This window comes from Branchiostoma belcheri, unplaced genomic scaffold (genome assembly GCF_001625305.1).
Source record: "Branchiostoma belcheri isolate BF01 breed outbred unplaced genomic scaffold, Haploidv18h27 scaffold314, whole genome shotgun sequence".
Classification (NCBI taxonomy): domain Eukaryota; kingdom Metazoa; phylum Chordata; class Leptocardii; order Amphioxiformes; family Branchiostomatidae; genus Branchiostoma; species Branchiostoma belcheri.
Genome location: NW_017803926.1, coordinates 1 through 24,172, shown reverse-complemented (window position 1 = coordinate 24,172; position 24,172 = coordinate 1). Strand labels below are relative to the sequence as shown.

The window sequence follows — 24,172 nt, the reverse complement described above, 5'->3', positions numbered from 1 at the left end:
GTTTCAGTTTAAAAATTTTACGTTTCCAGAGGGGTGTATATGTTTGTGTGTGAAGCATTTGTTCAGTCACTCAAATCCTGCAATCAAGGTCATGTGCTTTCCAAATCTTTAAGTCGTCATAACACATTTAAAGTACTACGCACAATTTGATCTGAGGTTACCATTTGTATTGAAACCCTGATATGAGAATTTTTTTAATTAGAACTGGACATGAAATTTAATGCTAACTTAATGCAAAGAATCCTCGAGTAACTTTTAATGGTTGTCTTAAGACAGCATCCAGCACAACAAGAGCATGAAACTGTAACTCAGTGTTTACTGATGGCAACTTTCTGTCACAGAAAACATATTGTCTGTAGCAAATTGTAAAAAAAATACAATGATGCAGGGTTCACAGCTTTCCCCTGTGCAGGGGTGGCAGCAGCCTTCCCCGCAGGTACCGGGCCTGGGTGGTGTACAGTGCTGTTGGTGCCAGACCAGCATCTCTGTTAGCAGCTGCCCTGACAGCACCAAGCCTGGTAGCTTCTGTAGTTTTAGCCACAATGGGGATCCAGTGTGGGGTAAAACCAAGTTGAATTTTCACAGACCCTTTCTGTGCATCTTTGACCTTGTTTTGCTGTTTGATGGTTGCATTAGCCTTACCTCGACGATTACTACGCTGTTGGTTTCCAGGTAATGTTACAATCATGGTACTAGTATTGACAGACTGAAAGGGTTGGGCAGTTCCTTGAGTGCGTCGTGGATCATTTGGATAAGAACGTGCTTTAACTCCACTTGTACCAGACAGTTTGTAAGACACAGGAACTGACTGCCGCCTGACCGAGGTTTGATGTCCCCTGTCTGCTGCAGGCTGGGAGGCGGGCCGCTTGGTCTGGACCCTGACAGGCCTCTGGTGGTCACAGTAACTTGAGTTGCCTGGCATGGAATGGCCCACTTTGTTGGGTGATGCTGTTTTCCTGTCTCTCAGTGGTCGATAGTCATGTTGATGGCAGCTTGTGGATGGACGGGGATTCGGTGTCTCCTTCCTATGTAAGTCTGTAACAGAACATTGTATTGGAAGGACTTGTGTTTGATTGACAACGGTGTGCGTTGGTTATTGGTGATAATCTATTCTATTCCTGCTTCAAAACAAACAAACAATTGAAATTCTCACCTCCATGAGTTTTTTTCCCTGGCTCCAATAAGACAACAGGCATGCATGTTGCAGGAAATTGAAGACGGGATATAAAGTTGAGCCCGACCTTGGGCCCATTTGAACTTACAGATGTGCCCACTTTGAAGTCTTTCACCTGAAATCAGTACCGGCTTGTGCTTTGTGCGTGCGTGCGCGTGTCTCTGTGTACATGATCTGTGTGTGTGTGTGTGTGTGTGTGTGTGTGTGTGTGTGTGTGTGTGTGTGTGTGTGTGTGTGTGTGTGTGTGTGTGTGTGTGTGTGTGTGTGTGTGTGTGTGTGTGTGTGTGTGTGTGTGTGTGTGTGAACAGCATACCTCGAGGCTTTGATGGATTGTTTTGATATTTGGTAGGTGGGTAGGTCTAGCCTGGTGTCCAGCCTGGTTAGCTTATTCCGCTCCCCACCAAGAAGACTTTGGCGGGTAGCAGACTAAAGCTAAAAAGACTGGACACCACGCTATTGTAGGTCTTGATGAGACCTCGAAATGATTAGATTTGGGGGCCCCGCGGCTTTTTATGGTACTGCAGCTGAAATTCCGATTTTGATATCTCGTGATCTGGACTTGCTAGGGTAATGATTTTTGAATGGTAGGTAGCTCTTGCCCTTGGGAAGAAGTGCCATCAATTTGAGCCGCCTGTAACAAACGCACCTGTAGTTTAAGAACTGCCGGTGCGTTCGTTACATATTTGAAGTAGGATAACTCAAGAACCGGTTGATGAATTGTCGTTTTATTGTGGTATGTAGTTAGCTTACGTGATGCTCGACATAATTAGATAGCAATTATGCAAGTCAGGATCTACTTTACATAATTAGTGACGAAATGTTATAAATGTGCTGTGTTCCATGATAGCACAATTCAGACTTGTGACATGTAGTTAAGAGGAGGAGGACCATTGGCAGATATTGAATATGCAAATTTGCGACCCAATTTACATTTAGTTTTACAATATACAATTTACAATATAGTTTTAAGAAGTAGACACCCTCTTTTCAACATCGTAGATGTACAACATACATGTAATGACAGTGCGCTGTATTTGGCAAACTTGCATACTAATCTACCTGTGTCATATTTGCAGACAAATCTGCCAGTTTTTATCTCACCTGGAGAACGATGTGTCCCGCTGGGACGTCCGTCCGGTCCGGTGAGCAGGCGGCGGGGGGAACCAGTCCTCACCGGCCGCCGTCCTGACTTCACCTGCATGTCACCAGTCTGGTCCGGCAAGGTCTGCTGGGTCTGATGCTTCCGTCTCAGCATCGTTATTTTCTACAAGGATAGAACCAGATCGCAACATCGGCATAGTCTACAGGGGCAGACATAATCTGATCACAATAAGGACATGCGCTTCAGGGAAGATATAATCTCAATATGTGCAGTAATGAAGGATTCTTAACCTTTCTGTGATTTTGCAGTGTTAAAATGATATCCCCTTCCTGCTGATCATGTCCTCGGAGCCAGGAGTGTTGAAGAATTTGTGCTGCATGTGGGCGTTTGGTCCAGTCCTGTTCCAAGATGTTGTACGCTAAGTCCATAGCATCTGACATAGCAACGGATAATATTATTTAATGTAAAACCTGTCATGTTTGCATATGTGATACAGAATCTGAGCACCTTGTTATGAAACATTTGGAAACATGCATTATACCAAATAAAGGAAAACTCACAGATTGGCAGGATTCGAACTCGTTCCGACCCGAACGCTCTGTCGTTACGCCACACGACCCCACAGATAATTAGATCGGCCAAGGACATGTATAAATACTATAATGTCCTTGGAGCGGCTAACGTCCAACGTGCCTAGTGACTGACACGTTGTCTCTTGTTGTCACATACAATAAAAGTATCACAAACTGTATTTACCGGGTGTTGTGAATGGGCCGAACTTGATGGGCTTTTCCATTTTTTTCAGCAAGGCAGAGCCATGGGACCTCCCACAGTAGCTATCCTTGTAGGGGTGTTCTCCACACAGCATGGCGTAATATATCACACCACTGGAACACCAGAGAACACTCGTTACTCTTATGATGTGGGAGGACCTGGTGGCCTCGTGGTTATTTTGTTCCGTTTTGGCACTTTTAATTGGCATTCATCTTCGGAGCGCGCACTCTGTAAACCATGACAGGAACGTTGTCTAAAACTGAAATACTAGTACGCCTTCGTATGAAAAGTCAACTGGGTCCGATATTGCAGCGTTGAGAATGCCGAAAACACGTGTTTTGGGCGGCAAAATGCATCAGCTTCATCTTTCACGCATCTGGCCCTTTACTGCATGTGTAAACAGACCCAATCCATTTGTACTAAATTTTACAAAATGCTGTCAGAGAAATGGGCTTGAACATGTTGAAGCCAATGCAACGTACACACTCCAAATATCCGCTGGCTGTCCTTGGTATTTCTGTCCCCGGATGATCTCAGGGGCAGCGTACGCATAAGACCCACAGAAAGTCGACAGGTACAGGTACTCAACAGAATCATCCAAGTAGCAGTCTGTCCTTTCCAGTGTGGTTGCAAACCCAAAGTCTGTGTGAAAACAGAACTGTAATGCCAGGAAAATGATATTACAACTGCTACTTCCCACCATATATGCAGGTGTATTCCCTTGTGGAATCTGGAGCTAGCACCAGGTGGCTTTTATCCCAGTTCAGAAGTAAATGAAAAATATGATAACAAATAGAAATGAATTTAGCGACCCACCTGTTATCTTCACGACATACTGTCCATCTAGTAGGATGTTCTCACATTTCAGGTCTCTGAAATTTTAGTATATGAATGTTGTAACTATATGTTCCTTTTTCCTCGTGAGGGTATGTTTCCTCCTAGAGACATTTTTGACTATCAATGCGTAGATTGTTTTCTTTGTTTTATTTATTAGCACACAGTATACACACAACATAATAAAGAACTAGAATGGTAACATTTGCAAAGCAAATGCATAATGTTTGCCTTCACTTATGGTCTGCTCTGTTAATTCTTACTCAAACACATTCATATATATGGTGACAGGAGTCTAAATCCCCCCTACTATAAAATTATAACATGATGTAACCCAACACTAGTTCATGGTAACAGACATCTAGTTCAGGTCATTGACCTTGTTTGTTTGGAGAAGAAGAAGAGGAAGAAGAAACAAGGCAAAAACAATGTTTTCCTTCCTCGAAGGTAAACATAGAAAAAGACTGTGCAGGAGGGACCGGAAGTCTAGTAGGTCTGTACTGAGCCCGCCTCATTAATAAATAATATATGATAGTATAATGATTAAAAGGAAATTAATTAACGAAAGCAAAGATATTGTAAACTAAACAAAACAGTTCACAATCATGACGAAGAAAACGGACAGAACAACCAATGTACTAGAAATTAATATGACTGAAATATTACACAAATGATAAAAAAACTAGTTGTAACCATAAATATGGTACTAGCATAACTTAGAAGTAACGGGGATTTGATAGGAAATGATGTTTTAGCTTACGTTTAAAAGTTAGAAGAGAAGTAAAATTCTTGAATGAGAGAGGAAGATCATTCCATAGAAGGGTGCATTTAAATTTCATACTCATTTGGGCCTGGGAGGTTCTGTACAGATGATGTGTAAGTGAGAGCTATCATAATGACGAGTTTGATAAACTAAACTCTCCACAGGTGACCGGGGAGCGATTGGTCGCTGACGATTGGTCAAGTTTCTCAGTGGGCACCAAGTCACTCGAAAGAGTTGTTTCTGTAGAAACACTCCCTTTTTTTGCATCAAAAGACTGCGGCAACTGATATCAGTCACTGGAGGAGAGATCTGTAAAATGTTTCGTCGCTAAATGGTCTCGCCTCTGTTGAAAGAGGATATAAGGAAAGAACGTCCTCACACCTGTGGACAATGTGTTGTTTGTGGCAGTAGTTTAAACCACACAGGATCTGACCAAGGAACCTGCGGACCACAGACTCGGGCAGGCCTACCAGACACCCCACCCGCCACTTGTTGATGAAGCCCAGCATGTCTCCATTAGATGCATACTGCAGAACGAGGTATCTCCGGTCACTTGTGTCAAACTGATCATGAAGACGAATCTGGACCGACAGAGAGAATAAATTAGTACCAAAGAAGCTATCATTCATGCAAGCCATATTGTCATCATAACAAACCTGAAACAGGCTTGATTTTTTTGTAATCAGAATGTCAACTCGGTTACATTTCACAAAGGTCTTTGTCTCAGTCTTGGATGGTAGGCACACCGAGTCACCTGCCAGATAGAGAAATATGCTACCTACATGTACTAGACATACACATTTGTTTGAGAGCGGAAGGAGTTTTCTGTGCCAAAGACATGTACGTTTGTTTCACACGAGAGTTTTCGTGTATACTTGTGTAAGGACTGGGATGTTCAGTACCAAGAACGCGTGTGTACAATGAGCAAGTATGCTGGTTTTCAGAGAAGGACGTTCAATGCCGGGGCTATGTACACCAATGGAACATACCACATTGTCGTGAGCTGACAGCGTCCTCATCGCAGTGATTTCTCGAGGTACAAACTTTCGTAGATACTCTTCTTCCTTTACGTTCACCTTTGCCTTCAATATAATCTTGACTGCAACCTGAAAACCAGGATGAACATAGCCCATAAGCACGCTATACTAGAAACAAAATAAGGGTTGTTTTGTCTTTAAAACTTGGAGGCTAGATGAGTCAAGCAATAAAAAGTTGGGACTACGACCCTCACCTACTCTTCTGTCCACCAGCAAAAGTCACTGCATACCGGAGCAGTCTACAGTACCTTACCTCTGGAACACACTTCCGCTACAGCAACGACAACTCCTTAGTCTCAGGACTTTTAAAGAGATCATTAGGAACAGAACTTTATCTAGTTGATGCTCTGGATGTTATGTTTATTAACTTGTTTACGTACTGTGTAGTTGCTGTTACGTCCTATTAGTTATTACCTCCGGGGAAGGAGACATGCCGTTGCTGTTTTCGCGGTCAATGTAATATTTCAGATGCACCCCTACAATTATGCGGCAAATTGGAGGGGGGAATTCAAACTTCATGCAGATATTTGGAGGGGTCGATAAGTGGTACCAGATGGTTTGAAGCCGTTTTTGGAAGATGTTCGCAGCCAAAACGCATTGTTCTGTGCGTAGCATTTCTGTGTAATTTGGCATGTGGTGTTCCATTATGTCCGTGATGATGCACGTCTTTTTTATTTTCACCGTAGCAGTTTTGATATTGAAGTAAATGCATATTTAAAAACATCCCTACTTTTACAATCCTGTGGAAGAGGCCGTAGGTTTAGGTAGCTGTCAGGTAGCCGAGGTTCTCTAAGCAGATATTGGGTGGTTGTCGTGCATAATGGTTGCGAGCATCTTTTGGGATTGTGGTTTGCACATCCTTTTGTTTTTATTACCTCCATGAAATGTGTCATGGAGGTTATATTTTCAGTTGAGTTTGTCCGTCCGTCCGTCCGTCCGTCCGTCTGTCAACAAGATAACTCAAAAAACGACCGGATGGATTGGTTTCAAACTTAGTAGGTTGGTAGGGTGTTGCGAAAGCTGGAAATGATGAGATTTTGGGCCCTTAGTGGCTTCCCTTGGTACTGCAGCGAAACTTCCGGTTTGGATATCTCGCGATCTGGACATGCTAGGGTCATGAATTTTAGATGGTAGGTATCTCTTGTCCTCGGTAAGAAGTCACGTGAGTTTGGGCCTCCTAGCAGCTTGTTCTGGAACTGCAGGATGGTTTATTTAAAAATCTTCAAGAGAGTATAACTGAACAACCGTTTGATGGATCGTCATGATTTTTGGTATGTAGTTAGCTTGAGTGATGCTTGTAATAATTGAAATACAGTTATGCAAATCAGGATCTAATTTTCATAATTAATGAGGAAATTCCATAAATCTGCTGTATTCCAAAATTGAGTAATGAAACACCAAAAAACAGTTACTCAAGCAACTGGATATGATTTTGAAAACGTCAGACGTTTCAGCTAGTATCCACTAGCTTTCGTCAGTGACTGAGAGACCAGAGGGGAAAGCAGGTTTTTAAGTACAACCTGTTTATTGATATGCAAATAAAGTAAAGACAAATTTTTGGAAGTCGAAAAAGGAACAAAAGTTAGACAAGTCAAGACAAAATGATGCAAATTAGTCTGACAGCTCCTGTTATACAGAACAGGAGCTTAAGTGTTGTCTGTCCTCGGGGCTGGGAGTGCCAAATCCCAAGTGCCGGAAAGATCGACTCGTAGCCCCCCTTCCCTGTTGAGGGTGGGGTTGTACATTCTTTCATATATTGCCTCTTTGACACCCCGTTCCCACCAGCGTGTTTCGCAGTCTAAGATATCCGTGGACTCGAGTTTGAAAGAGTGACCCTGGTTGTGTTGTAGGTGGTGGAAAATAGCTGAGGAGTAGCCGTTGGCACTAGGTCGGCAATGTTCTTTGTATCTTACTTTGAGCGGTCGACTTGTCTCTCCAATGTAGGTGTTGTTACAATTGGGCTCCTCACATTTGAGTCTGTAAATAACATTCGCCTTGGTACCTTTGTGAGGTCGGTCCTTAGGGTGTACCAGTCTTTGTCTGAGGGTTGAGTGAGGTTTGAAGTTAGTGGCTATGTTGAAGTTTTGGAAGATCCGTCGGAGTTTCTCAGATACTCCTTGGACATACGGAATAGTGATGTTGGCCTTGTTTTTGTTGGTCAATGGTTTGCACTTCTGGGTTTTCTTAGACTGATCTGAAGGTTTGAGCGCTTTGTTGAAAGTCCAGTTTTGGTAGCCACATTTAGCCAGGGCATTTCGGAGGTGTCTATGTTCGTCCGTTTTGGCTTGGTCTGAAGTGATAATGTTGTCTGCACGATGGAAGAGAGTTTTGATCACTGCTAGTTTGTGTTCCAAAGGGTGGTGGGAATCAAAGGCCAGGTACTGATCAGTGTGGGTTGGTTTCCTGTACACTTCAAAACGAAGGTTACCATCTTCCTCTACGATAGTTTTGGTGTCTAGGAAAGGGAGCATGTTGCCATGACTTGGCTCCTGTGTGAACTTGATGTTGTCATCTATCTGGTTGATGTGGTCAAAGAAATCAGCAGCTACCCTCTTTTTCAATCTGCACCAAGTGTCATCTACATATCGAAACCAGTTGGCCGGGGGAGTGTCATTGATCATATCCAGTTGCTTGAGTAACTGTTTTTTGGCGTATCGTATTACCTGGATGTCTAACCTTCATCGACGAGTAATGAAACACTTTAGACATATGTAATTGAGAACGACAAGATAATTGGCAGATATTGATTATGTAAATGAAAACCTAATTTGCATAATTAATGGAAATTGGTACGATTTTATGGTGGTAACTGCTGGGAATTTAATACTTGCCATTATTGGAAGTTCATTCATCCTACATATCTTGACCACCAAAAACGTTGTGTACATTTTGTGTAGATGTCGGTGTTACCAGTGTTACAGGGTTTGTTATGATGAATAACTGGTGAGTACGTTATTCGTCACTTAACTGGACCGTATCTGGACACAGAACTTGTGCCAAAATTTATATCCAACACCTAACACAACTTGGAACGCTAAATCTAACATATCAAATTTTTACCACCAACTACATATAACAAACAACATATAGAAATACAATAAGCAACGCGAGGGTATAAAATCTCAGATTTTCCTTGATGTGTGCACTTTTTATGCATATCCAGGATTACCTGTAAAACATGCCGAAATGGCCTGAGTTGTAATTACTGGTAAAATAAATGAAGAGAAAGTGAAGTGAAGTTGGTTTTAGTTACAAGATTTTGCATGGCAAATTTCACAAAGCAGTGGTTAAATATTTTTTTCTGCCAAAAAGATGTTTTCACTGTGAAGCGCCGTTTGAAAAAGTAAGCGAGTTCTGGAGGATTTATCGCTTGACGTAAACCTTCCTTATCTCCCTCCTAATTTGAAATCCATTTGAATCCGTTGTTGTTTTTGAAAGCGAAGTACTCGAAACTATCCTCTCGCCAATAACTTGTCGGAATATAATAAACTCCCTCCTGACCTTATCGTGGCCCTCCCGCTGCAGGTCGGTCTCCAGAGCCTTGTTGTTCATCAGAACCCCAGCCGTCACCTCGGCAAGTATCACCTTGGCGTAAGACCCTGAGCCCAAATTCTTTCCCAGTAAAATGTAGCCATGTTGGCGACACTCGAGAATAGCCGGGTCCAGATTGGTTGTGGTGAAGAGAGACTTGGCTTTCTGATACAAGCTACCCATTTTACCCCGGACAGAGTCGACGGTTTTCCCGGAGCGGGGCGTCAGTGAAATGGGGCCCGTCGTCACGGGATGGGCATGAACCGTTGGTTCCCAGTCCAGACTACTGAACTGGCACCTACCTGTCATGATGGCGTGTTATATAGAAACTGCTGGTGTGGGCTACTGGAGAGCTCGGGGGATATTGCTTGACAACCGTTCTAGAACATGTTTTGGCACAAACGAGCCTCTTATGTCGTCACATTGAGAAGACTATATTGTAATCCCTGCGACAGAATAACTACCCTGGTGATCAGTCAATCGCGGCTGGGGCGGGTTTTCTTCGAGGCTGCTGAAGGTCTTCCCCGCGCGCTTAAGCTAGGTTTCCCGGTAGGTTTTGCACGACGGTCGTCTGCGAGGTATGTGACAAAGAGTTTGCTCGTAAGTTCAACCTCGATCGTCATCAAGAAAGAAAACACCGAGACGAGTCAGCTGTGACCTCGGAGGAAGTCGTCGTAGAAAGCGGGATGTTTTTGACGACGACTCCGACATGTCTTATGAACATGAGTTGGACGCGCTTGATTCATCGGCCGACGAGGAAGATGAAGTGACATCGATGACGAAGATGAGGACTCAGACATGTCACAAGATGAAATAAATGTCTCAGACGAAGATGAGACCGTTGTGGACTCTGAGGAGGCAGAGTCAGTGACAGAAACCGACAGCGATCAGAGTGATTCTGAGAGTTATGCAAGCTCGGACGTGTCTTCCGACCCAGCTTCACCTGATGACAATGAAGAGTACGGCTACGACAGCGGTGACGAGGAAGAAGAGTGGACGCTCTTTCGAGACTGGACCATTCGACTCACTCAAGAACCAGGCGATGTCCCCCAACGCGTGATCAAGGAGACAAAACACGCTGGAAGAAGATTCTACCTTCTTTGCTGCGTTGCCTCGTTACAGTTACAAGATCGAATACAGCAAGAACTGGGTCTCGGAACAGACATTAATGAAAAAATATGGTTACCTCGTTCTGAAGTAATACAGCAGTAGCGGCGTCATACCATTGACAGTACAACTTTCTTTGTGGTGATATCTGTACCTGATGTTTGACATAACTTATGAGACGATCAATAAAGTGTGACGAAACCTACTGTCTTTTGCGCACACATACAAAGATATGCTATTTACCACTATAATTACTCCGGAGTGATCAGTTACTCCTAAGTTTATATAACATATATATATATATATCTTGGTGTCTCCATCTCCTCAAACTTGATCTGGGGCAGACATGTCGATTTAGTTACAGCGAAAGCAAACAGAACCTTAGGAATGCTAAGACGCTACCTGCGAATCTCAAGCAATGCGGCAAAGGAGAGAGCTTACATGGCTCTTGTAAGGCTCCTTAGAGTACGGCTGTAGTGTCTGGGATCCCCACACCAAGGACCAGGTGAGTAGGGTGGAGATGGTCCAGCGTAGAGCTGCCCGTTTTGTCAGCAGTGACTACAAGTTCTGTTACAACTATGTTGCAAAACCTGGGCTGGCAGTCTCTGGAAGTACGTCGGAAGATCGCCCGCCAGGTCATGTTTTATAAGATTATACATAATGCTGTCTCCGTCCCACACTCAACCAGGATTGTCCCGGTGGCTCGATGCTCCCGCCGCATCAATCACACTCAAACATTGCAGGCCATCGCGAGCAGAAACAACTTTTACAGGCTCTCGTTCTTCCCCCGCACCATCAAAGAATGGAATGAACTTGAGCCTGGTGCGGTGGAGGCGGGGTCTCTCGCCCAGTTCAAATCTGAACTGGCGAGGACCCTGCTGCATTGAGCCACCCCATCATGTCTTGTATATATGTAAATATTACTAACGCACTAATGCACTTGTCCCGTCTTTAGCACACACAAAATCAGTTGTCTTATGTTCCTTTGTCAGTTATCCTTGTTTTTCCCTTTGTTTCTTATGTACCGGGCACAATTGTTACTAACAATGCGTAACGACTGCCAATAATACTGCTGGGCAGTAACGAAGAAGTAAATATATATATATATATATATATATATATATAAAAAATTTGATATTTTACTCCGGAGCAACACGTTTATGAAGATTAATGTACATACATACACGTATGCGTGATGGGAACATACGTATACCTGTGCGTATATATAAAGTAAATGAATCACTCATGAGTCACTCATTCATTTGCTCAGGAGTAAATATATTTACAATATGTTACACACACACGCAAGCACGCGCACATATATTTATATATAGATAGATAGATATAAACATATAGATAGACACATCGATAGGTGCATGCATATATAACCGTTATATATATAGAGAGAGACAGAGTGAGAGAAATATATATATATACATATATACATATATACATACACATACACACACACACACACACACACACACACACATATATATATATATGTACAGAGAGGGAGAGAGAGAGAGTACCTACACATATTATTGTGCTAATAAGGGCGGCGCCAGCGGAGCCGGTCAGAGTCGCCCGGATTATAGGACCTCTCCGACGGACATATTACTACTGGTATACGTTATATAATGCCTTTCAAAAAATCATTTTAAAAACTAGAAAGGCCGACATTTGCTTGGGAGCGAATACAGTATATTTCAGTCCATCTCCCTCCCACGCAAAAGTGGACTATTCCAAACTTACCCCAGTGTAAAACTGGCAAAGGTTCTCAAATAAATGAATTAAATAGTAGCTATATGAGAACAAAGATGCAACAACAAGTACTTTGAATCTCGAAAGCTTTACTAATCTTATTACAGGTATGCAAAAACTAACAATGGTGAGATTTGATACATTTTGAAGGTCTTAGGCACAAAAAATTGAATGTGTGGGTCATTACGCACCACTTCAGGTAACTCGCAATGGAACACGTGTTCCATGGATGGAACCGGCCATTCTTTAGATAGAACATGGAACGGGTACAGCACTTTTGGCCCTTTTTTTGCTGAAAATAGCCATTAAAGTCCCCCAAATGAGTCATTTGGAAGTGGCGTGTGCCAAATACATCACTGCTATTCTGTAGACACACGTTAAAGGTACCCTTATACCGAATGTCATATCATTTGGTTGTAATATCGGGGCTCAGGATCCAAAAATCCATTTTTTGTCGAAAAAATGCCCCAAAAAAACTTCATAAAAATTTTTCAAAGGCATGTTTCAAAAAAATGTAAAAAACGTCTGGGGGTATTTGCCCACTCTACCTCCATGCCAAATTTCAGGTCATTTGGGTGAATGATAGCGGAGTTGAATCCCTTTGACTGTTTGGCAGGAAGAGGAGAAGGAGGAGGAGGAGAAACATGAGGGAACACAATATATTTCATCCATACCATGGTATGGACTGAAATATAATAATTGAAACTTGAGTCCCACGATCTCATACTTTCGCTAAATGATGTTAATCTTTATGACTGACAAAGATGATTCCTCCTGATTATGCAAATAGGATCCTCATTTGCATGAATTTGCATCAGTTGATCATATTCTCCATAAAAAGACAGCCTTATCTTAACAAAGAATGCCATTCTATCATTTCCTCATAAATTATGCAAATGTGGTCTTATTTGAATAAGTTATGTTTAATGATTTTCACCTTCACTTAAATTTCAAATACCCCAAGTATGAAATTCCAGGCAGTTAGCATTATGGAATTATAACATTTTCTCATTACTTATGCAAATCAAGTGTTAATTTACATAATCAATATCTACCTGTGTTTCTCTCGTTCTCAATTACATATGTCACAAGCTTGAATAGTCCTATAATGTAATGAAGCTTTCCTCATTAATTATGCAAATTACGTCCAGATTTGCATAATTGTCGCATAATTATATCAAGCGTCACTTAAGCTACCTACATACCAAAAATCACGACGATCCGTCCACCGGTTCTTGAGTTATCCCCTTTTGAATCTTTTCAAACAGATAGCCCTGCAGTTCCTGAGCAAGCCGCTATGGGACCTAAACTCACGTCACTTCTTCCCCAGCATGAGAGCTACCTACCATCCAAATTTCGTCACCCTAGCATGTCTAGATCATGAGATATCAAAACCGGAAGTTCAGCTGCATTACCGTAACAAGCCGCTAGGGGGTCCAAAATCTAATCATTACGAGGTCTCATCAAGACCTACCCACCTACCAAATATCAAGATAATCCATCTAAGCTTTCTCGAGTTATGCTGTTGACAGACACACAGACACAGACAGACAGACACACGGCCAGGAAAACATAACCTTCGTCAATTCTTGCCGAAGGTAACAATCGTGTTGGACTCAGTAAACTTAGCCGTGTGCACTTGATACATCATGGTGCATTATGTATATCACTATATCATATATAAATGTAGATGTGATATGTGCACAAAACTGTTGCAAGGATACTTGATTCCTCTAGAGAAATGCACTGATAGAAGAGGATCATCACTTACTTACTCATGACCTCAGCTTGAACCAATCCTGAGAGACTATTCCACAGCACTTTATCCACTCTGTATTTGATGTGTTGTTGCACAAGCACAACACTCTATATGTATGGCTAATGCCACTATAATCTTATTATTATAATTTTTTATTGTCTTACCTTTGTAGAATACAGTAAATAACGTCAATGCTTGGCATGTAATCTGATGAACATGATGGCGTGGTCTAGATTGTCCGTTTGTTGCAAAGTATGATGCTTATTCAAACCAATATTCGATACCAAATGAATAAATAAATGATTAATCAGACTTTTACCGTGTGATGCTATTTGCCTTGTGGTAATAGGTCTGTAAAATATCTACATTTTAGTTGTTTCTGTTATGAAACTAACTAGTGTAAGGGTTGCTGTGTAGAGAATGTTGCCTGTGCAGACTGTAGGTTAAAATAGAGTATAGATTGTATGCATGCAGATTGTATGTGCATTTTGTATAGTGTAATCACATTCACCCTGTCGGGTGACCCAGATTCCTCCACAAATCCTTATACCACAATATATCACTTTGCATTTGAATAACCTACCTGTTCACTTTGTGGATTAGAATGTAGATTCACCATTGTAGTATTGACCTCGGATAGTAGTACGGACACGTAGATGGAAGATAGCACTTCTGTGCAGAATGCTGCTGTTTCTTTAACCTCTGTACAATGAATAGCTTATCATTCACATATGCAAGAACCTGAACTTGAATTATTTTTAGGGATAAGCAGTGACTGAAGCATAACATTGCAGGAAGTATAATTTTGGATACTATATCATAAGCAAATGGCTCCAATACTCTTTATTCTTTTGCCATAAAAATTGTATTCTATCATAGACTTTGTAACTTTTGTAAGGACTTAGAGATTTTCTCGGATGCCTGAAATGGAATTTGTACACAGGCAGTGAAACATGTCAACATGGTTCTTAGTATTTGTAAGTAGTGTGCAGTTTATTCAATGTTTGTATGGTTTCAAAGTATATATAGACCATGTCGGTATAGTCTCCAGTTCTGTGTAATTAGAGCTTCAGAGTAGTTACAATCTCGTCATTAGTAGTATTTAGATGCCTGCAATATATAAGATTGAGATAAGTGTAAAGTAATGCTGTGTGTAAAGTGCTTGTCCTTGTATCTTTGTAAAAAAATGTGAGACAATTGTCAAGTGCCATTTTTGTAAATAGCTGATAATTAGATAATTGAAGTATGATTTATTTAGAATCTTCCATTTTTGTTTTGGGAGGGAGATGGAGTGAAATATTGTACTGATTTGCTCCGAAGCAAATGTTGGCCTTTCTAGTTTAGAAATAGTTTAGAAATGCTTTCAATTCTTTGATGTTGTTTGTCATAGAAATTTCATAGTTTGGAAATATTTTGAATATCTTCAACATTTTAAACAATGTCCTGGTTTTGTAAAACTTTTTAAATATTCCTGATGTGGAATAGAACATTTCCAATAGTTTCTAAATATTTCAAACAGCATTCTACCATTTTTTTACCATTATTTACAATAACTTATACAATTTTTGTACCTTTGGTTCAAACCTTGAAAAGTCCATTATTTGCATTTCTCCACGGCTCCACCCTGTACATGCTTAGATGATCAACAGATCTAATCTCCAAGCAGATCTTTTGGTGGGGATAAGAGAGTATCAAATTGGCCAGTCTGTACAGTCTGGTTACAGACTGACCAAATTGATACTGTCTTACCCCCACCAAAAGATCTGCTTGGAGATTAAACAGATCCACCCCTTGGCTGGGAGCGAGGGTTGAGTGAGGTTTGAAATTTGTGGCGGAAGATCCGTCGGAGTTTTTTCGGATACTCCTTGGACATACGGAATGGTGATGGGGGCTACGGGTAGATCTTTCAGGCACTTGAGACTTGGCGCCAAGGACAGGCAAGACTTAAGCCCCTGACACAACAGGAACTTCTTGGCTAATTTGTCTCATCGTTGTCTTGAATTGTCTAACTTTTGTTTCCTTTTGGACTTCCAAAACTTGTCTTGCATATCAAGCAATAGTTCGTACTTTTGAACCTGCATTTCTCCTGCAGTCTCTTAGCGTCACTGACGGAAGGTAGTGGGTGCTACCTGCAACGTCTGACCGTTTCCAAAATCATCTCCAGTTGCTTGAGTAACTGTTTTTAGCGCATCTTATTATCTGGATGTCTAACCTTCACTTACACACACATGCATACACACACGTATATACATAACGGCATGCACACTGTCATGTGTACATGCATACAATGTAGATATATTCATACATGCACAAATCGGCGCACACATAAATCTAATCACTATAATTCATCATTAGTGCAAGGCACCACCACCCCTGGTTGTGGCATATGTACACGCTTTAAACAGTACATGACGTGTTCTAGGCCTTCAAGTGGCCCTCGGACAAGCTCTGCGTAGACTTAAGAACACTCTTGGTTGCTTACTTGCTTGGTTACCAAAGAAAATGTCAACAACACTTTGGATTCTCGTTGTTTGCCATGCCATTGTTGCTCCGTGTCGGAATTTAACTTATCCAGCTTCAAGTGCCATTAGATATGGTATTTAACTGTTTACTTAACGTGTTACCGGTACAACGCCGAGTTGTTGTTACAATGCAAAATGATGACCACAAACATATTTTCACATTCACATGGTCATTTATAGTCTTCAATGTCCATCACCTATGCTTGATGAATTTCATGTTGTTTTGCTTTGGATGGATGCGACGGAGAACGCTTGGACAGGGGCGTTTCTACCGTGATGTGGATTTCTATTTTCATTAAAAAATAATTGAAAGAAGTATCTAGATTTTAATGTCTATTAATTCATGATAATAAAGGTATGACTTGTTCCCACGATGAAAAATACTGAACACCTGATGATGTGGCAGATCGCATTTGTTTTAGGTTTGTGGTACTTAAGCCACGATATTTATGACTCTCGTCTCGATACTCACCAAAGATCAGTCGATAGCACAAGTACCGCTTCCACCATCGCGTTGTATTGTAAGGTTCACTCGAAGAGAAAATGGCAACAGCAACTGACGTCTCGTATGAGAAGCACAATGATGATGTGGAGAACATCGTTCCCGAGTTCGGACCGAGCCCCAAACCTACCGATGGTGGGAGTTCTAAGATGTGGACTCTTCCGGTAGTGACCAGTTTGGGGCTCACTAGGAGAGAGCTGGTGATCGGTGGCTGTCTGGTCGGACTGATGGTTATTGTTCTCATCCTCGCCGTTGTTCTGGGCGTTTTGGCAGCCAGACAGGCTACTCCCTTAGTGGTTGATGTACCCTGCTCTGATGCTGGCTGCCTACAGGCCACAAGTCAACTCCTACAAAACCTGAACACGTCTGCCAAGCCTTGTGACGACTTTTACAGGTACTCTCTGTTACGCACTTGCTTTTGACCGTTGATTTCGTTTGCTTGTCCGTGCCTTGTTTTAATCCCCACAAAGCTCTAATACCTCACCTTGTGTCAAATGTCCTCACTCCCACTCACCCGATGTGAACCCATGCATCAAACTCAATGTACACACTGACACATGTATGGTCGGTTGTACATTCTTTCATTTCAATATATTGCCTCTCTAACTACTCGTTCCCACCAGCGGGTTTTGCGGTCTAAGATAACCGTGGATTCGAGTTTGAAATAGTGACGCTGGTTATGTTGTGGACGGCGGAAAATGGCTGAGTCTTCAAAACCCGCTGATGGGAACGAGGAGTTAGGGAGGCAATATAGAACTTTATTGACACAACAAAAGTACAGCGCTTTTCGTCAGGTCTAAAACTACATGTAGACATAAAAATATGAAACTAGAGTTCCCCGATCTCATACCTTCGCCAAATGATGTTAATCTTTATGACTGACAAATTATAGATTAGATTATTCCCCCCTGATTTAAGAAATAGGAACCTAATTTTCATGAATTATATCATTTTATCATAATCTCAACCAAAAGACAGTCTTATATTAACAAACAATGCATTCTAGCATTTCCTAATAAATTATGCAAACGAGGTCCTGATTTGAATAAATTATGTTTAATGATGTTCACCTCAATTTAACTTTCAAATACCACAAGTATGAAATTCCAGGCAGTTATCATTACATAATTATAAAATTTTCTAATTAATTATGCAAATTAGGTCATTATTAACATAATCAATATCTTCCTGTGTTTCTCTCGTTGTCAATTACCAATGTCACAAGCTTCAATTGTCCTATCATGGAATGCAGATGATTTATAGAATTTCCCCATAAATTATGCAAATTACATCCATATTTGCATAATTGTCACATAATTATATTAAGCATCAAGTAAGCTACCTACATAACAAAAATCACGACGATCCGTCCACCGGTTCTTGAGTTATCCCTTTTTGAATATTTTCAAGAATATATCCCTGCAGTTCCAGAGCAAGCCGCTAGGGGGCCTAAACTCACGTCACTTCTTCCCCAGCACAAGAGCTACCTACCATCCAAATTTCATCACCATAGCATGTCTAGATCATGAGATATCAAAACCGGAAGTTCAGCTGCAGTACCATAACAAGCCGCTAGGGGGTCCAAAATCTAATCATTTCGAGGTCTCATCAAGACCTACCCACCTACCAAGTATCAAGACAATCCATCAAGGCCTTCTCAAGTTATCGTGTTGACAGACAGACACACACACACACACACATACACGAACGCCCCTGAAAACATAACCTTCTTGGCGAAGGTAATAATGTACAACCCCACCCTTAACAGGACGGGGGGGGGCTACGGGCAGAACTCTCAGGCACTTGTCTCTTGGTGCTCCCAGCCCAAGGACAGGCAACGCATATTAGTTCCTGTTCTGAAACAAAAGGAGCTGTTTGGAAAATTTGCATCATCCTTGTCTTACTTTTGTTTCATTTTGGACTTCCAAAAATTGTCTTCACTTATTTACATATCAACTAGAGTCGCACGATCTCATACCTTCGCCAAATGATGTTAATCTTTATGACTGACAAAGATGGTTCCTTCTGATTATGTCAAAATATGCAATTATATTTCAGTCCATACCATGGTATGGATGAAATATATTGTGTTCTCTCATGTTTCTCCTTCTCCTGTCAAACAGTCAAAGGGATTCAACTCCGCCATCATTCAGCCAAATGACTTGAAATTTTGCATGGAGGTAGAGTGGGCGTTTTTAAATTTTTTGATACATGCCTTTGAAAAATTTTGATGAAGGTTTTTTGGGGCATTTTTTCGACAAAAAATTGGATCTTTGGATCCTGAGCCCTGGTTTTTACACCAATAATCTGAAATTCGGTATAAGGGTACCTTGAACATGTGTCTACAGAATAGCAGTCACATATTTGGCATACACTACTTCCAAATGACGCATTTGGGGGACTTTAATGGCTATCTTTCAGCAAAAAAGGGGCCAAAAGTGCTATACCCGTTCCATGTTCTATCTAAAGAATGGCTCGTTCCATCTGCTGTTGGCCATGGAACACGTGTTCCATTGCGGGTTACCTGAGGTCACATTGCTCGTAAGTCGTGCGCAATGACCCACACATTCAATTTTATGTGCCTAAGACCTTCAAAATGTATCAAATCTCATCATTGTTAGTATTTGCATACCTGTAATAAGATTAGTAAAGCTTTCGAGATTCAAAGTGCTTGTTCTTGCATCTTTGTTCATCATAGCTACTATCTAATTCATTTGAGAACCTTTGCCAGTTTTGCACTGGGGTAAGTTTTGCGTGCCAGGGAGATGGACTGAAATATGCTGTATTTGCTCCCAAGCAAATGTCGGCCTTTCTAGTTTGTATCATATTTATATTATAATATTGTATTATATAGTTGATCATATTCTCCATCAAAAGACAGCCTTATCTTAACAAAGAAAGCCATTCTATCATTTATTATTATGCAAATGAGGTCATTATTTGAATAAGATATGTGTAATGATGTTGACCTTCACTTAACTTTCAAATACCCCAAGTATGAAACTCCAGGCAGTTAGCACTATAGAATCATAACATTTTCTCATTAATTATGCAAATTAGGTGTTAATTTACATAATCAATATCTGCCTGTGTTTCTCTCGTTCTCAATTACATATGTCACAAGCTTGAGTAGTCCTATAATGTAATGCAGCTGATTTATTGGTTATGCAAATTAGATCCAGATTTGCATAATTGTCGCATAATTATGTCAAGCGTCACTTGAGCTACCTACATACCAAAAATCACGACGATCCGTCCACCGGTTCTTGAGTTATCCTCTTTTGAATATTTTCAAACAGATAGCCCTGCAGTTCCTGAGCAAGCCACTAGGGGGCCCAAACTCACGTCACTTCTTCCCCAGCATGAGAGCTACCTACCATCCAAATTTCGTCACCCCAGCATGTCTAGATCATGAGATATCAAAACCGGAAGTTTAGCTGCAGTACCATAACAAGCCGCTAGGGGGTCCAAAATCTAATCATTTCCAGGTCTCATCAAGACCTACCCACTTACCAAATATCAAGATAATCCATCTAAGCTTTCTCGAGTTATGCTGTTGACAGACACATAGACACAGACAGACACACGGCCAGGAAAACATAACCTTCGTCAATTCTTGGCGAAGGTAATCAATCGTACTTGCTTAAACCTGCTTTTCTGAGAGGTCTCCAGTGTCACTGACGAAAGGTAGTGGATGCTATCTGAAACATTTTAACGTTTCCAAAATCATATCCAGTTGCTTGAGTAATGAGTAACTGTTTTTTTTCTCAATTTTTATGGTTATTTGTTAGAGAATATTTCCATTATTGTGGTATCGCAGATAGCAAAGAGTTATAATTCATTTCTTCTAAAAGAATTCATATCAAATTTGTATTGCCATGTTAGAGTCTCAACGTCCAGGAAGAAGCCATTCTCAAATACAATACAATATCATTCACTGTAGTGATAGCTGCTTTTAACCAATGTTTGTATATGATTGGCCTCCATCCTATGCAAATGAATCTGTTACTAGTATTTCAGAGCATGGGCTCGTACAGTGTAAAGTTATAATGTTCTGCCTAGGACTAATCATACGTATGACATACGAGGGCTGTTCAAAAAGTTCTCGGCCTCACCCAAAAAACGTCATGGCATAACAATTGTTCTTACAATATTTTTCAACATAGTCCCCTCTAACTTCAATGCACTTGGTCCAGCGATGTTCCAGGTTTGCTTTCTCCTTGTGTATGAAGGTTGCATCTGGAGCCCCCCAGATAGGCCTCAACCGAATTGATAACGCCATCACCGCCTTAATTTTATGGATGACATCCGCGAGCGCATTAATTTTCGCCTGTTCGCAAAAAAACAGAGAGCATCCAATTTGACATCAGTTGGAAAGTTTGAATTGGAAGTAACTGTAGCTCTTGCTGTGATCTAGTTCTAGGCCTGGTAGTTACCGACAATACGGAGTCGGGCACCCAGGCTACCGAAACTCCACGACTTAAGAACTCAGTACCAGCTTTGTATTCCTGTGATTTAGTAGCACTTTTATTTTTGGTCGCGCTCACTAGTTTGGGGGTCTTCAGAGGATGTCATCCATAAAATTAAAGGGGCATTATGTGACTTTTTAACAATACAAAAAGTATATTTTCCATTCGTTTCTTTACATGGTACGTTGACTTAACCCTTTAGTATTCCAGAATAATACTCAGCGACAAAAAATACAACATCCTCGCTCCTTATAAGCCTAGAAAACTGTGATTCTCTTCAAAGCGTTCTGCACCCACTGTTTGCTCTGCTGTTTTTATTCGGGGTGAAAGTGGTGAACCCAGGCCTCATCTTGGGTGACAAATCTTTTGAGGAAATTGCCTGGATTGGACTGAATCCGTTCCTTGAAATGTCCAGGCTGTTTAACTTCTGATCTGATGTTCAGACAACATTCTAGGCACCCACCGTACAGACAGCTTGCTCATCACCAAGATGTCCGACAAAACATTGTGAACTGAGTCACAAGTCAGGCCAAAGTATCTGCTACATGACGGACAGTCCCACGTCTGTCATTCACTATCAGGCAAAGAATGACCTCAACTGGATTGTCCGTGGTGCTGATTTTAAGGCGTCCCGACCTGTGTTCATCTTTCTTGCTCTCCTTGCCGCGCTTGACGTTGGCAGCCCATTGCTTTACAGTTGAATAAGATTCCCTTATCAGCAAATGTCTTGATGGATTTCCATGGGAGACATCCCTCTTTATCGATCACAACACGGGTTTCTGTTGCAACCATTTTGTGATTTTGCTCTCACCTGCTGATTTTCACGTGGCGTCACGTGCTAATTAATGAATATCAAAAGTTGTATTTCTGTGGGCAGTGACGTACGTAAGACGTCATAGTATAAAGTTATACCCCATAATGGGGGTTTCAACTATTTCAGGTGAGGTCGGAAACGTTTTGAACAACCCTCGAATGAACTAGTAACTGAAAACCAGAGGAACATCGATAGATACGTAAATGTAGAATTTATGTAAATATAGCTGAGTGTTGGACTGAAACTGTCTCAAAGCAGTATGGGTAAGGGATGAAGTCTGCCTTGTTGTCCTTCTATAGCTACGCATGTGGAGGCTGGATGCTGACCCACCCCATCGCTCCTGCTGACTTGGAACGGACAGTTCATCTCGACGTCTACAACCAGAATGCCGAAAAAATCCGACGGCTTTTGGACACCCCAGTTGCATTCTCCGACACACTGGCTGATCAGAAGGTACCGACGTTACCCGCGCACACGTCACTTGACATAATTTTATCCGTCTTGTTCAGATTTTTCAAGTTTGAAATTTTCCAAGAATACACACACAACGCTAGCCTGGGTGCCGTCCTCCATATTTTTTGCCGGCTGCCTAATGTCGCTGACTACCACGGCACCCAGTCTAGTACAACGCTGCAGTTACACCCAGTCTAGTACAACGCTGCAGTTGCACCCAGTCTAGTACAACGCTGCAGTTACACCCAGTCTAGTACAACGCTGCAGTTACACCCAGTCTAGTACAACGCTGCAGTTACACCCACTCTAGTACAACGCTGCAGTTACACCCAGTCTAGTACAACGCTGCAGTTACACCCAGTCTAGTACAACGCTGCAGTTACACCCAGTCTAGTACAACGATGCAGTTACACCCAGTCTAGTTCAACGCTGCAGTTACACCCAGTCTAGTACAACGCTGCAGTTACACCCAGTCTAGTACAACACTGCAGTTAAACCAACAGACATGTATAGAATATACCCTTTCTTTTCTAGAAACTGAACCAATGTTTAACCTCCACTGCATATGTGAAAGTGCTATCCTTTGGCAGAATTTGAAGAAATATAAGGAAAAACAATATTTCAGCCCATACTATGATAATCCCACTCCCAACACTATAACATTACAGTCCTCTAAGAACAATATATTCTGTCAGTAGTAGTGATGACATACACAAAACACTAGGAGGGATTTGCCAAATAGTGTATTTAACAGCAAGAGCTACAGTTACTTCCAATTTAAACTTTCCAACTGATGTCAAATTGGATGCTCTCTGAGAAAATTTAGGTACATGTAGCAGCCATCTTGGACCAGTTATTTGCATACGACCAGAATTTGCATACGACCAGCCATTTGTCCTAATACTATGTCCTACTGTGAGATCTAGGCCGTGTCTATGGCCGTGTCTAAACGGAATCACCCAAGGCGGTTTACATGTGGTTTACCCCGAAGCCGGTTTCAAGTGGCTCCACGTGAACGCTCCGAAATCACATTGAAAGCGCCTCGATCCCAAGCCACTTCTAGAGGTGGTTTCGAATCGGTTTCCCCGCATTGCGATTTGCGTCTGAAAGCAATGTGATTTCAATGTAACTTCGCCTGGTCATGGATTACGGGGGTGATATTTCTTTTTTTTATATGCAATACCAACTTTTACGTGGCAGCAACTTAAAGAGCAGTAATGGTCAAATAATGTGTCCATTCTAGGGCGAGCTTCACCGCCTCTGGCGGGACCACGTTGGCGTTCGGCCGAGATACGCTGGAGGGGGGCATCAGCAAGCAAGTCGTTGACCTCTGACATTAATAACACGCCACCTTGCGTGTAATCATCAAACAGCAATAAATGTAGCTCAAGCGTATTGTGATCGGACACGGTTTCACAGGTGTGTGTGGCACGTGAACCAGATGTGAGGAATGTGAGTTACCCGAATCGCGGTTTGGGTGATTCCACATAGACACGGGCCTAGTCATTCCGCCGCCTACGTGGAGACTAATCCAGTTCTGGACCACAGTGTCTCAACCACCATGAGT

The 24,172-nt window shown here is 41.7% G+C and overlaps 3 protein-coding genes across 3 annotated transcripts; 2 read left to right on the top strand and 1 right to left on the bottom strand.

The window, feature by feature from the left end:
- Nucleotides 1–248: 248 nt before the first annotated feature.
- Nucleotides 249–9,569, bottom strand: LOC109474746 (serine/threonine-protein kinase ATG1a-like). The gene is made up of 9 exons (XM_019775105.1): nt 9,186–9,569; nt 5,637–5,753; nt 5,029–5,228; nt 3,867–3,922; nt 3,533–3,692; nt 3,033–3,163; nt 2,567–2,709; nt 2,276–2,438; nt 249–1,035 (listed from the first exon to the last, which is right to left on the bottom strand). The coding sequence occupies exons 1-9, from the start codon at nt 9,522–9,524 to the stop codon at nt 392–394; spliced, it is 1,953 nt and encodes a 650-aa protein (XP_019630664.1). The 5' UTR covers nt 9,525–9,569; the 3' UTR covers nt 249–391.
- LOC109474742 (fibrinogen-binding protein-like) lies at nt 9,526–10,449 on the top strand. The gene is given in 5 exon segments (XM_019775101.1): nt 9,526–9,550; nt 9,753–9,893; nt 9,896–9,976; nt 9,979–10,312; nt 10,314–10,449. Coding segments are annotated over 5 exon segments (684 nt in total). The 3' UTR covers nt 10,417–10,449.
- A 6,461-nt stretch (nt 10,450–16,910) lies between these two features.
- Nucleotides 16,911–23,578, top strand: LOC109474741 (endothelin-converting enzyme 2-like). Its single transcript, XM_019775099.1, has 2 exons — nt 16,911–17,263; nt 22,452–23,578. Exons 1-2 carry the CDS (start codon nt 16,911–16,913, stop codon nt 22,801–22,803), a joined length of 705 nt encoding a protein of 234 aa, XP_019630658.1. The 3' UTR covers nt 22,804–23,578.
- The last annotated feature ends 594 nt before the right edge of the window (nt 23,579–24,172 follow it).